This window comes from Microtus oregoni, unplaced genomic scaffold (genome assembly GCF_018167655.1).
Source record: "Microtus oregoni isolate MIOR12 unplaced genomic scaffold, Mior012 000003F_ref0000135, whole genome shotgun sequence".
Taxonomy (NCBI): domain Eukaryota; kingdom Metazoa; phylum Chordata; class Mammalia; order Rodentia; family Cricetidae; genus Microtus; species Microtus oregoni.
The window spans coordinates 40,565,982-40,580,423 of record NW_024543062.1 but is presented as its reverse complement, the minus strand read 5'-3'; the positions used below and the strand labels follow the sequence as shown (position 1 = coordinate 40,580,423).

At 46.5% G+C, this 14,442-nt stretch overlaps 1 protein-coding gene across 1 annotated transcript in view; it reads left to right on the top strand.

Annotated features, from left to right (window-relative positions):
* The window catches only part of Phlpp1 (PH domain and leucine rich repeat protein phosphatase 1), a 222,752-nt gene extending 219,891 nt beyond the window's left edge, over positions 1–2,861 (top strand). Inside the window, exon 17 of the mRNA XM_041648172.1 lies at positions 648–2,861. Coding sequence (XP_041504106.1) covers positions 648–1,802 — 1,155 coding nt within the window. The 3' untranslated portion in view covers positions 1,803–2,861. The remainder of the gene's footprint in view (positions 1–647) is intronic.
* The last annotated feature ends 11,581 nt before the right edge of the window (positions 2,862–14,442 follow it).

Here is a 14,442-nt window from a genome sequence, read left to right as displayed (position 1 = left end):
GAACATGCATGTAATGTGAGGCTGGATGTCAGTTTGTGTAGTGGTGTTTCATTTGTATTTACCTGAAGATGAGAGAGTAAAGCAGCCCCACTGGTCAGCCTTGCAGACCAGGCAGTGGTGTCACACGCCTTTAATCCCTTAGCCACACTAGTTGCCATAGAACCAGGTGTTGCATGCATTTATTCCCAGTGGTGCACGCCTTTAATCTCATCCCTAGAGATTAGAAGATGGGAGGAGTCAGCTCTCAGTCTCAGTCTCATTCTGAGATTCCTGGAGGCAGGATTGCCATTTTCAGACTGAGGTTGAGGTAAGAGCCAGTGACTGACAGTTTTGTTTTTTGGAGCTTCAGGTAAGCTTTATTTATTAAAATACAAATAAAATGCCACTACAGCTTGTCATGAAGAGATAGGTCTTGCCATCTAGTATGAATGTGGTCCCTATTAAAGGAATGGCTGAAACACTTCCTTTCGCCCTGCTGCTCCTTCCTAGCCCCGATCTACACTTTAATCACTCTATGTAGGGCCCCTTGCCTGGCCTGGCCAACTCTTCCCTGCAACAGTTCCCTCTAATACTTCCCTGTGGCCAGGAGGGAGACTGCTCAGTAGCCACGTGTGCTCTTTCCTTAACTGTCTCTCTGGAAATTCTAGGATGGCAAGGTGAATGGAGTGACAGAGTCCACACGCATCCTGGGCTACACCTTCCTCCACCCCAGCGTGGTGCCTCGGCCCCATGTGCAGTCAGTGCTTCTGACTCCACAGGATGAGTTTTTCATTCTGGGCAGTAAGGGACTGTGGGACAGCCTGTCCAATGAGGAGGCTGTGGAGGCCGTGCGCAATGTGCCGGATGCTCTGGCTGCTGCCAAGAAGCTGTGTACTCTGGCCCAGAGCTATGGCTGCCATGAAAGCATCAGCGCTGTAGTAGTGCAACTCAGTGTCACAGAAGACAGCTTCTGCTGCTGTGAGCTCAGTGCTGGAGGAAGCATGCCACCACCTAGTCCAGGCATCTTCCCACCGTCCGTCAACATGGTGATAAAGGACCGCCCCTCCGATGGACTGGGTGTGCCATCCTCCAGCAGTGGCATGGCCTCTGAGATCAGCAGTGAACTCTCCACCTCTGAGATGAGCAGTGAGGTGGGCTCCACAGCCTCTGATGAGCCCCCATCTGGAGTCCTGAATGAGAACAGCCCCGCCTACCCCAGCGAGCAGCGCTGCATGCTGCACCCAGTCTGCCTGTCTAACTCCTTCCAACGTCAGCTGTCCAGCGCCACTTTCTCCAGTGCTTTCTCTGACAATGGCCTTGACAGTGATGATGAAGAACCCATTGAGGGTGTCTTCAGCAATGGCAGCCGGGTAGAGGTAGAAGTGGACATCCATTGCAGCCGGGCCAAGGAGAAGGAGAAACAACAGCATCTGCTTCAGGTGCCAGCTGAGGCCAGTGATGAGGGCATTGTCATTAGTGCCAACGAGGATGACTCAGGTTTCTCCAAGAAGGCAGACTTCTCTGCTGTGGGGACCATTGGGCGACGCAGGGCTAATGGCTCTGTAGCACCCCAGGAAAGGAGCCACAACGTGATAGAGGTCGCCACAGATGCACCTCTCCGAAAGCCAGGAGGCTATTTTGCAGCCCCAGCTCAGCCAGATCCAGATGATCAGTTTATCATACCCCCAGAGCTGGAGGAGGAAGTCAAAGAAATCATGAAACATCATCAGGAGCAGCAGCAGCTGCCACCACCACAGCTGCCCCAGCCACAGCGGCAGTTCCAGGTGGACCACCTGCCAGACTGTTACGACACACCACTATGACCCAGTCTGAGTACTCTTTTAAACAATAACCAGGAGAGTCTCCCAGGCTCACACTAAACCAGGGGTGTTACTCCATGCCCTTCTCCCAGACACTGCCCCACCTGTCTCTGCAGCTCATCTGTAGGCTCTCTTTGTATTGGTTACTTTTAATAATTACCACTTTTCTTCTAGTGACACTTTACCAATATGATTTAAATTTGTTAACTTTTTTCCCTAACATATCAAATATGTAAAGACAAAGAACAAAAGGTTTAATATATTACAGAGAAACAGTTAATGATAATGTAATTTTTAAAAATTACTTTTTGTTTTATTTGGAAGGCAGGGCAAGTTGCCATTGCTAAATGACTTAATAATATTGTAATTGTGTATTTCTTTGTGGGGAAAGGCTTTTTTTTGTCTTGAAAATGATAGACATTTGTAGAATATGGAGACTAACTCCTAGGAGTTGCTTTACTCTGTCAGGTGACGTAAGTCACTGGGATTCACTAATTTTCTCTGAGAGAACAGTTGATTGAGAAATTTCTATTGTAAATAGTTTTGTGCTGCATAGTGATGCTTGAGTGTTTGTAGTCTTGGCGGAAGGACACAGTCTAAAGAACTGACTTCTGCCCCTTCTGAGGAGCCTTCCCTGTCCTGTCCCCTCCTCACTCATCCTCAGTGTGGGCCATTTGGTCAGCGTGTTTCTGTGTAGATATGTGGTTCTGAGGTCATTGGACAAGAGCCTGCTCTTGGGAACCCCAGAACATTTTGCAGACACTTTTTTTCCCGAGACGGGGTTTCTCTGTAGCTTTTGGTTCCTGTCCTGGAACTAGCTCTTGTAGACCAGGCTGGCCTCGAACTCACAGAGATCCGCCTGCTTCTGCCTCCCGAGTGCTGAGATTAAAGGCGTGTGCCAGCACCACCCAGCTAACACTTTTTAATTGTGTTCCTTCCTGCTGCCACAATCAGCATGACTGTATAGAGTCCCTTAGATTGTCTACACATCCAGAGTTATATTGAAGCAGAATGCACAAATGGATATGTCATAATTTTTGTTATAATAAATATGAAATTTACAAGCACTGGATCCATGAGCTTTTGTCTCAGCACCCAGGTATATCTTACAGTCATACCATCTTGCATTTGAAAGGAATAGATGCAAGATTGAGATTCACCAACATTATAGACTGCAGTTTGTGTGTTTCCTTAATAGTTAACAAGTTTGACTGCAGAGAATGAGGTAGTAAAATTGACCTTCTGATCATCTGTATACACAGCTGGTGTTATCCTTTTCCTCTTATTATGATACAGTGAAGACACTAAAGGGGGGCTAGTTGGAGATTGCATAGGGGAGAGCTCATGGGAAGCATCTATTTCTGCAGAACCACGTTGGCTTTCAGTTCTTCCAGGAGATCATATGAACGGGTAATGTACCTTTTATTGTGACTGCAAAGCAAGAGCTGTATGTGGAAGACAGGTGGCTTCCGTTTCTATCTGTCTCCCCTCAGGTCTGCCCGGAATAGTATTGAACTAGCCCAGACCACTGACTGAGGCCACAGGAGAAGGGCTAGCTCCCTCCAGCACAGTGCTAGATCCAGACCCAGTACTGAAGGAGTTGGATTTCCAAAATACAGCAGACACCTTCTTCCTTGCACTGGAAGTGACATCATCTCAGGGGCCTGATCCTGCCCCATTCTCTAGCCCTTCCATCTCTTATTCTGCATCACACCTTGTGGGTCATGGGTCAGAGAAGCCACACACAAGTGTCTAGTTTTTCCCAGTGCCTTACTTCCTGTCAAGCTGGGCTAGCTTTCCAGATTCCCACTTTAGCAGAGTTCACATGTCACCTTTGTGGAAGAGCCTGTGGAGGGTGTCAACAGAGTCAGTGAGTACTCGTGGACTACTTGATGGCACCAGAGGCAGCTTCCCACCAGGACCAACAAAAGGATGTGGGAGAAAGCAACAAAACAGGTATGTGTGTGTTCCCCGGTTCCTTCAGTGCTTACATCTCTGTCCATTCTGTCATTGAGACACTGTGTACACACTGCATATGAAAAACTGTGGAGATGTAAGTTCCCTTTGGAAACTTGGGATACCTAGTACATGGAGAGGAGAAGTTTCTTGTACATGGAGAGGAGAAGTTTCTTCTGTTGCATCCATGTGAAGGAACTAAAGAGGTACAGACTTACCAACTGGCAAATCTCCATGCTTTTATGTAGGAGCCTCCCCAGTTAGTTCCTAAGAAGAATTTATTCAGTTCTTGTAACATGACAGCTTTTCTCCCACACCAAATTCTGTTCACCAAGATACCTTCTAATACTATATGTAAAGCTGCTTATAAAATGAAGTGGGTTTTAGGCCGGGCGATGGTGGCGCACGCCTTTAATCCCAGCACTCGGGAGGCAGAGGTAGGCGGATCTCTGTGAGTTCGAGACCAGCCTGGTCTATAGAGCTAGTTCCAGGACAGGCTCCAAAGCCACAGAGAAACCCTATCTCGAAAAAACCAAAAAAAAAAAAAAAAAAGAAGAAGTGGGTTTTGAGCTTTAAAGTCCTTAATACTTGAAGACCCCTGAAGCCGTGACATCAGCACAGTGAGTATTAAGGCAAAAGGATTTCACTGAGGGTGTATTCGCCTCGGTGAGGGAATCCAGACCACTGGGAAAGTTTGTGAAGGGGAAGAGGAACTGGGAACCACATGGGAGCACGAGGAAGGCTAATGACTTGCTAGGGCCTGGACTCTGGTTCCTGTTGGATCAGTCACATGCTGCCAGATACAGGCCTCCAGGCTTTCTGCCCTTCAGCTTAGCCTGGCCCTCCAAACTCCAGGCCAGTTTGGAGCCAGGGACCCAATTAGGACCCTGGTTTCTTTTGCTTGCTTTTGTTATAGCACCATCTACTGGTAGGTTTAGCTTTGGGGAAGATATGAGCTCCATACTGCCGGAAGAAACTGTTTAACAGTTTTCTTCGACATGTAATAGAAAGTAATTCTCGCCACTAAGTGTGGCAGTGAGGCTGTATCAAATCCTAGTGTCCATCAAACCTTGTATCAGTTTCTGCTTTGTAAGGTTGGTGACCACTTAACTCCTATAATGCACGTCTGTCCCATGGGAAATTAAAATACTGAAATGTAATCAGAATTGTAGTTCTATCTAGCATTTGCCTAGCCCTGCAATCCCTGGGGCTAGGCAACAGAGCAAAACAGAAAGCTGCTGTGGTTTGCTTGAAATCTTATGGAGTAACATCTGTGATGTCACTGTTGGCCCTAGCCCATGTTGCTGGGTTATGTTGACAGTCCTTGGACACTCATGAGAAGGTCTTTTGAATTCATCCCTGATGCAAAGCAGAAGAGTCTCCATAAAGGTGGGGATTGTACTGTCTGTAACTGCCTCCCCGGCGACCATATCTGCAGCTCAACGGGAGCCTTACGGTAAGAGTCATCACTCTTCCAGCATAGAGCAGGAGCACAACACAGTGCTGTCCTAAGCAACAAAGGGGGGGGAAAGACAGATTGTGGTGGGGAAGGCTCCGTGTATTTCCTGTCATTGAGTACTGCTTTGTTCTTCTAGTTCAGCTGTATTTCCTGTCATTGAGTACTGCTTTGTTCTTCTAGTTCAGCTCCTTAATACCCGTGTTATAGAAATGACTCTAGGCAAACTGCTTCTGATCTGGATTGTATTGATATTGATAGATATGTTTGATATGTGTTTAAAAATGCAAATAGCCCTAAAGTAGTTGTGACTGTTTTGTTTTTCCCTAGCCCTTACCCTACCTGCTCTGTCAATTGGAGCCAAGTTTACACTTAGGCCTGGTCAGTTTGGGGATGATGATGATGGAAAAGGAGGCCTTGAAGTCCGCACCCCATCTGATTTGCATGTTTACTCAGCCTTTATCAAGAACCCATCACTGACTCAAAACCTGAGGCACCCGGTTGAGCTGTGATGATGGCTGCTGGTCTTGAGAGGCCTTGAGGGTCTAAGCCAGCACACAAATGTCAGAAAACAGAATATGTTCCCTCAGATGGCCCCTTTGCTTTCTAGAACACATTGAACAAACACATCAAGAAGAAATGGGCAAATGGCCCTCAAGATGCTTTCCCTATTCTGGACCTTCCCCACCCTGAATTTACCCATAAATAAGTACAACATTCATTGCCCTTTGCTTTATTTTGTTCCAAGAGCACAATGCTCTACCCTGTGTAAAAGGACAAGAAACAGAGTGTGTGGAGAATGTTCTTGCTCCTTCTCACAACTTGAATTACTCTTGTTACTCTTATTTTCTAAGGACAGGGACGTGCTGCTTGCTTCACACTGAAATCTCTCTGGTCTTCTGTCTTGTTCCCGTGAACTTGGACTTTCCGCAGATGGCTAAATCTGCCTGTTGAAAAGACATTAAAATGACAGTTGACCTTTTTTTCATTGTTGTATGTCCAGTCCTTGACCCTGTTTGAACTCAACCATACTCACTTCCAAGTCTTTGAGAAAACTGCCTCCCAAATATGCCTGGAAGTGCCAAAACTAGTTTAGGATTAAGAGTTGCCTGTAAACCAGGACTAAACCAAGCAATGTTCTTGTTGGCCACCTTGAAATTGCCTGGCCCAAGTGAGAAGAAAACACAGAACATGCAACAAACCCACTTAGGAGTTTATTAGAGGGGGCATGTACAGGCCTGGGGAATCGGTGTGCACACAAAGAGAAAGATGGTGCATCCAGAATTTTATAAGCTACCTAGCACATGCACATAACAGGTTGGTATGACTATGTCATATGCAGGTGACGGGCTCACGCATGCATGCATGCAAGGGCTTACCTGAGTCATAGTGGATGTAACCACACATGCACACGTGTGGGTCACACAGGGCCCTTTAACATTCAGGCACTTTTGCCTGAGGGCATGCAATACTCTAGAACCTGGAAGTGCAGCCCTATTTGTGGCTGAATAATTACACTCCTGATCCAGCATACTTTTAATGGCTACCTGTAGAGTGCCTCAGCAGATTATAAAATGTGCCATGCCTCCCAGGAGCAGCAGCCACCTATCACAGGTAAACATGTGTCCTCTTTTCCTATCACATGTCATCTACATATACGTTTCACCTTTGGTCCTCCAATTATCAGTTGAAATTCTGTGGGACTCTGCAACCAGCAGTGTCAGCAGAGTGTTGATCTGCCAGAGGCAAGAAGGAAATGTAGTTCAGTGCAGTTAAGCCTAGTGAAATTGAGTATGAGGAGACATTACATTGAAGCTCGAAGTTCATGCCACTTCTTCCAAGAAGATGAGTTCTAGAGATAGGCTGCGTGCATTAAGGGCATAGGGAAGGATCTGGAGTGGTCTTGGTCAGACAGATAGTGAAGGGGTCATTTTGGCTGTTAGCCACCTCCAGTCCTGGTTGTGCGAGTTTAAGGGACACCCTCACCCCCGCTTATACAGTTAATGAAATGTCATCTAGACTATTAACTATCTCCAGTCCTGGTTGTGGGGACTTGGGGGAGCCCCTGGTCACGTAGATAATGCAGAAGTCATCTAGACTATTTTACCTCTGTTGTGAGAACAGGTAAGGCCTGGCCCTTCAGATAATACAGATCACCAGGCTATTGATCAGTCAGCTCCATTCTCAGCCTTCTGGGTGGAAAAATAGGTCAGCCCTCTGAGTTTAACATTCCTGGTTTCCCTAGAGTGATCTGTGAATGCAGGGTGGGACCATTTTGCTCACAATAAAACTTCATCTTCACAGTCTTCAGATTACAATTGGAGGGGTTTGTCATGTTTGTTCTGGCTTCCTTCCACATAACTAGAGACAAGATGAAATGTTGGGAAAAGAAAGGAAGCAATGTAAATGGCAATCCTGCTGATACGGACAAGAGCCATCCACCTTTCTAGGCTGAGCATCCCAGGACACGTGTTAAAAGTTCACCCGCTTCCTGTTTGCAGGCAGAACCCAAGCTGTATAGTCTGTATGGGGTGGTGGTGTTTAGTGAACACTTTCTCAGTTTCTGTAACCAAACCCATGCAGATAAGGCCTTAAATATTTTTTTATTGTTTTTATTGAGCTATATTTATTTTTCCACTCCCCTTCCTCCCTCCCTTCTCCCCCTCCAGCCTCCCCATATGCTCCCAGTTCTCTGGAGCTGTAGATTGTAATCTAGTTTTTCTTTGCTTTACATCTTCTATCCCCTTACAAGTGAGTACATTGCCGTGTTTGTCATTTTGAGTCTCGGTTACATCACTCAGGATGTTTTTTTCTAGTTCCATCCATTTGCCTTCAAATTTCATGATGTCATTTTTCACAGCTGAGTAGTACTCTACGGTATAAATGTACCACATTTTCTTTATCCAGTTTTCTGTTGAGCGACATCTAGGTTGGTTCCAGGTTCTGGCTATTACAAATAATGCTGCTATGAATATTGTTGAGCAAGTGTCCTTGTTGTCGAAGGATGAGGTGTTATCTTTAAAGGAGAAACTTCAGACCTAGGAATCACATGTACAGAATGAGGATCAGAGGCTAGGTGCCTCAGTGAAATCACTAGAAATATATACAGGCCAGGAAATTCAGGCTTTACAAAAGACAATGGTAAAAAGATTTGAAATAATTGAGGAAAATGTTGGAGCTGATGAGCAGAAAAAGAAGGCACGAGGACAGAATTCAACATCACCAGTAGCTGTCAGAGATGACTTACCCAGGGTTTTAGCTTCCTACCCTGTAATCTACTCTGACAAAGCATCAAGTTTTAAAGGCCCACAAGGATCCAAACAAGGTAAATGGATACCTATAGGAATGAATGATCTAAAAGAAATTAAGCAAGCTGTTGTAACTTATAGCTTGCATTCCGCATTTGTTAGGGTGATGATAAAGACGTGGTCTTCTAGCATCAATGCAACACCACATTACTGGCTTCAGTTAGTTTCAGCAGTCCTGGATGGTGGGCCATAATTAATGTTTAGATGTTATTTCAGAGAAGAAGCAAAAATTTTGGAATAACAGGGAAAAACAAAAGGCCTTGAGACTTCCCAATATCAAATTCTTGGTGAAGGCCCTTATGCTGACCCACAGGTTCAAGCTCTTTAAAGAACAAATCTTGTCTCTATTCAACAAATCAGCGTTATTTGCTTAGGACAGGATTCAAGAACTAGGAAAGAGTTGAAACCACTGAATTTATACCAGATGATACAGAATTGACTTCATTATTTATTCAGGTTCAAGACATAATCAGGAATAGGCTTTGTCCTATATACATAACATACATTCAATCCTATGCAGCTCTGACAGGTTTTCTAGCACAAGGCAATGTAGAAGAAATTGATCAGTTATTGATTGAAAGCATGTTGCAGGCCTCAGAATTTCATTAAAAAAAAACCCATCATTTCAATACCAAAGATTTAAAAAGAGTTTTCTATTACATGGCAACAAGCTAAGGAGATTATAAAGATATGTCCTACTTGCTCCTTCTATAACCAAACACCATTACCTGTGTTGTTCCTTTGCAAAACTACAGCTCCCAGCGTTCTGCTGGACTATGAATGCCAGCGCACGCAAGTGCAGGACACATTTCCCAGAAGCCTTTGCATTCCCCGTTAAAAAGCAAAGGCCGCCACAAGTTCCCCCCTCCCCTTCTCTCTCCCTGCCTTTCCCATCGTGTCCGTACACCTTTTACATGCCTGTTACCCCTCCCCCATTAAAAGTGCACCCACGTGGGACCGCTGCGTGTCTGTGTCTTCTTCCTCGTGTAACGTCTTTACCCTCTAACCCGCAGAATTAAGAACAACATTTTGGTGCCGTCTCGACTCGGTGACCTTTCCGTCCCGGTGCCTGAGGCTTTTGCCTCTGGGCTTCACCGGCACAAGGTCTGAACCGACCGCCTGCAACCACCTCCACCGGTTTACCACAGCCATCCACCACCGCCTGATCCGTGAGTTAACCTAAGTTGGCTTCCTTACCCCCGGGGCACTCAGAGACTGTCCGGCCGGCTTTCTTTGGCACATCCTGGGCAAGGTCGCCGACCTCCCTCCCCCTTCCCCCCGGCTTTTTGCCCTCGGCTGAAACCTGCCTCCGTCCGCACCTGGAAGCTTGGTGCTTCCAGCTTCTCCCTCTCTTTTTTTTCTAATCTTTCTCTCTCTTCCGGCCCGCTCCGGTGCGGTGCCTCCGGGCTGTGCGGTCAGCCCCAAAAAGCTTAATTGTCTCCTCCCAGCCGGGGCTTTTTTCCCCGTCGGTAGCTGGGTTCGGGCCAATTAAGATCTAACACGCCCCTCAAGTACTCGGACACCTGTGCTCGTGGCTGCCATGTTCGTGGTACCCTGGAATCTTTTTGCGGACAGGCTTGCGTTTTAGTCATGGGTTCTAAGTCTTCTAAGCCAATTCCCCCATCCTCCCCTCTCAGGCAGCTTCTGAAAGCTCTTGAGCCTCACACCCTCATCTCCTCCATAAAACTAAGTCTCATCAATTCTGCTGTCGTTCCTTTACATCCAGTGGTACCTAATCCCCTCACACTTCTGTCTAACATTCCTTCAGGGACCTCCCACTTCTCAGGCTTAGACCTAAAGGATGCATTTTTCTCTATTCCTCTCAGCCCTCAGTCTCAAAACATCTTTGCCTTCACCTGGACAGACCCTGATACTAATTTCTCTACACAACTAACCTGGACCATTCTCCCTCAGGGATTCCGGGACAGCCCACACCTCTTTGGCCAGGCTCTGGCCTTTGATCTGCTCTCACTGTCCCTCCTTAAATCAAAACTGGTACTCTATGTCGATGACATCCTGCTATGTAGCCCCTCTTTGGAGACTAGCAGGACTGACACCGCCACCTTATTAAATTTTTTATCCAAAAAGGGCTACAGAGTCTCGCCTTCTAAGGCTCAATTGTCCACCACTCAGGTAACGTATTTGGGGTTAACCATAACCCCAACACAAAAAGCTATCACCCTGGACAGAAAAAGACTAATTCAATCTCTTGCAGTTCCTTCCACCAAAGAAGAGGTTCTGTCATTCCTGGGAGTGGCCAGTTTCCTGCGATCCTGGATTCCCTCATTCTCTCTCCTTGCCCACCCCCTATACGAAGCAGCTCTCGGCTCTATGCATGAGCCCCTGCTTCACCCCATCACCAAACCTTTCCGGAGACTCCAACAGGCCCTTACCCAAGCCCCAGCTCTCCATCTTCCGGATTTAACCCGCCCTTTTTCTCTTTACGTAGCAGAAAAAGAGGGCTATGCCCTGGGAGTCCTAGGCCATCAACTGGGACCTTCCTTCGCACCTGTAGCTTACCTGTCAAAGAAGATGGACCTCACCACTCGGGGCTGGGCATCCTGCATATGGGCTTTGTCAGCTGCTGAACTTCTTATTCGTGAGTCAAAAAAGCTAACCTTCGGAGCACCTACTACGGTTTTCTCTCATCATAACCTGTCTAACCTCTTAACTTACAAAGGCCTACAGACCCTACCTCCTTCTCGAGTTCTTTCTCTTCAGGTGGCGCTGGTGGAAGATACGAGTCTCACATTCCAGTGCTGCCCACCTCTCAATATTTCAAATCTTCTACCTCAACCTGGTGTTAATGATTCCCCATCCCATTCCTGCACTGAGGTCCTAGAGGACCTACTGCCCCACCCCTCACATATACAGAAGGGCAGTCTGTCCCAGGCTACTCACACCTGGTACATGGATGGCATCTCCTTTCTATGTGACGGGACCCGCAGAGCAGGTTATGCCATAGTGTCAGACACAGAGATAGTCTAGGCAAAGGCACTCCCTGCTCATACTACCAACCAGCAGGCTGAGCTGATAGCCCTCACCCGTGCCTTTCAGTTAGCCGCGGGACAATCTTTAAATGTCTACACAGATTCTAAATATGCTTTTCATATCCTGTTATCTCACGCAGCCATCTGGAAGGAACGTGGGCTTCTCACAGCGAAGGGAGGGTCTATTACCAACTCAGAGCATATTATGGACTTACTAAGAGCTCCCATCTCCCTAATGCTATAGGAATTATTCACTGTCGGTCCCATCAGTCTGACAGTTCTACTGTTTCCAAGGGAAATAACCGGGCCGACAGAGCAGCTAAGACAGCAGCACTTAGCTCAGATCTGCCTCAGTTACCTCAGGGAGTACTTACAGCACAGCCCACAACCTCGCAGACACCTCCTAACACTCAACAGATCCTGTCCTACCTACACCAGCTTTTTCATCCCAATGAAAAAGCTCTGCTTCATTTTGTAAAAACACATATCAAACCCACGCCTGAGGACATCAGGTTTCTAAAAGCCACCACTGCCTCCTGTCAGATCTGCCAAAAGTCAGATCCCAGGACTAAATATCGTAGCTGCCCTTTCCCTGCCCACCAAGCAAGGGGCTCCCTTCCGGGAACTGACTGGCAGCTGGATTTTACTCATATGCCCACAGTCAGGAGAATTAAATATCTCCTGGTTCTGGTGGATACAATGTCTGGGTGGGTTGAAGCCTTCCCCACCTCTAACAAGAGAGCCCAGACAGTCTCTGATATTCTCCGAGAGATTATTCCTCGGTTTGGACTCCCAACTTCTCTTCAGTCAGATAACGGTCCAGAGTTTACTTCTCAGATTTCTCAAAATCTGTCTAAAGCGCTCGGAATCCCCTGGAATTTTCACATACCGTACCATCCTCAGTCATCAGGTAAGGTAGAACAAACTAACCGTTCTTTAAAGGAAGCCCTCGTTAAGATGTCACAGGAACTTCACCTTGACTGGGTAAGACTCCTGCCCCTAGCTCTTCTCCGGCTCCGAGCTCTTCCAAGGGGCCCCCTTCTCATTACACCCTTTGAACTCATGCATGGGCGGCCGGTCTTAACCCCCGGCCTCTCATCGGAGACCTCTCCCCTTCCTGACCACCTGCTCATCCCCTTCTTTTCCACTTACATTCACTACTGTGGGACTTCACAGATCACTCACTACCTCAACCATGTGCTAATACATGTCCACCGCCGGTTAAAATAGGGGATGAGGTATTACTCTCACCCCCAGGCCAGCGCCCTTCACCTCTTTCCCCTAAATGGCAGGGCCCTTTCAGAGTAATTCTTTTAACTCCCACGGCTGCCAAGCTTGAAGGAATTCCTCATTGGATTCACCTGTCACATCTTAAACCGTTTATCTCCACAGCTCAAGATAATCCTTCATACACGGTAACTCAGACGGGACCTTGTTCTCTTAAGTTCCAAAGGACGCTGGATTCAGCCCCCTCTACTACAGTCTAAGGAAAACAGTGGTCCCCATCCGTCGCTGTGTTAACATACCCTCCCTTCTTTAAATTCATAAATAACCAACCAGCTGTCGTTACAGTTCCAGGATGCCAGCCCAACCCACCTAAACAAATCAAACACAAGCAGATCATTAACGGAATAAGTATCGTTTAATTTTTTTTATCATTCTTAACCCTGGACATCCTAAGACTCCTTCACCCAGATCTCCTATGCCCCCCTCACCCCAGATCTCCTCCCCCCACCTTTTTTAATTTTTTTCCTTTTACTAATGCAACTTTTGCCTTCCAGCATCTTAATGATGACCCAGCTACTCAGGAAAAGCCAGACAGATTTCTTCAATCAGCCACCTCAGACGACAGCCAGGACTTCAAATGCCAGCGGTACAATCAGCCATCCCAGACACCAGCGATCAGCGACACCAGCGACCTCAGACACCAGTGGGACATCGCCAGAATAATCGGACACTCCCTGGACCCCTCAACGCCCAAAGCCAGCAGGAAGCAGCCATGAGAGACCGGACTACGCCCCCATTCCCTACCCTTTAAGGTCCCCCAATTTTTTTTAATCAAACCAAAAGGGTGAAATGTTGTTCCTTTGCAAAACTACAGCTCCCAGCGTTCTGCTGGACTACGAATGCCAGCGCACGCAAGCGCAGGACACATTTCCCAGAAGCCTTTGCATTCCCCGTTAAAAAGCAAAGGCCGCCACGAGTTCCCCCCTCCCCTTCTCTCTCCCTGCCTTTCCCATCGTGTCCGCACACCTTTTACCTGCCTGTTACCCCTCCCCCATTAAAAGTGCACCCACGTGGGACCGCTGCGTGTCTGTGTCTTCTTCCTCGTGTAACGTCTTTTACCCTCTAACCCGCAGAATTAAGAACAACAACCTGCAGGGATTATTGTTTCCCTACTAGTTTGTGTTTCCCTTTTGGTAAGGGTTAATCAACTTTGTCCATACAGGTCTGAGTTCTCTATTATTTTCCATTGACTAATTGTCCCTTCACTAAGCTTCCAGTATGCTGATCACTGAAGCTTGGTCTTAAATTTGGCTGATGTCAATCTTCTGATACTTTTCTTATTCAGTATCATATTAGCTATTTTTTCTTTATATATAAATTGTAGAAATGGTTTGCCAAAATCCACAAAATGGCTTGGATTTCGTTTGAGGTTATATTGACTCCATAACTAAATGTTGGAAGGGTGAATTCCATCCATAAACATGAAATATCTCTTAATTTAAATAAATGTCTGGGATCTTATAGTTGAGAACTTCTTTTAATATTTAGAAATAAGTATTTGAATTTTTGCCATTAATGCAACTAGTGTTGTGTTCTTAATATCAAATTCCAGCTATCAGTTATTGGTACAAAGAAAGCAATTGACTTGTGCACTAGCCTATGTCCTGCAACTTTGCTATAGTTGTTGATGAGTTTTGGGGGTTTCA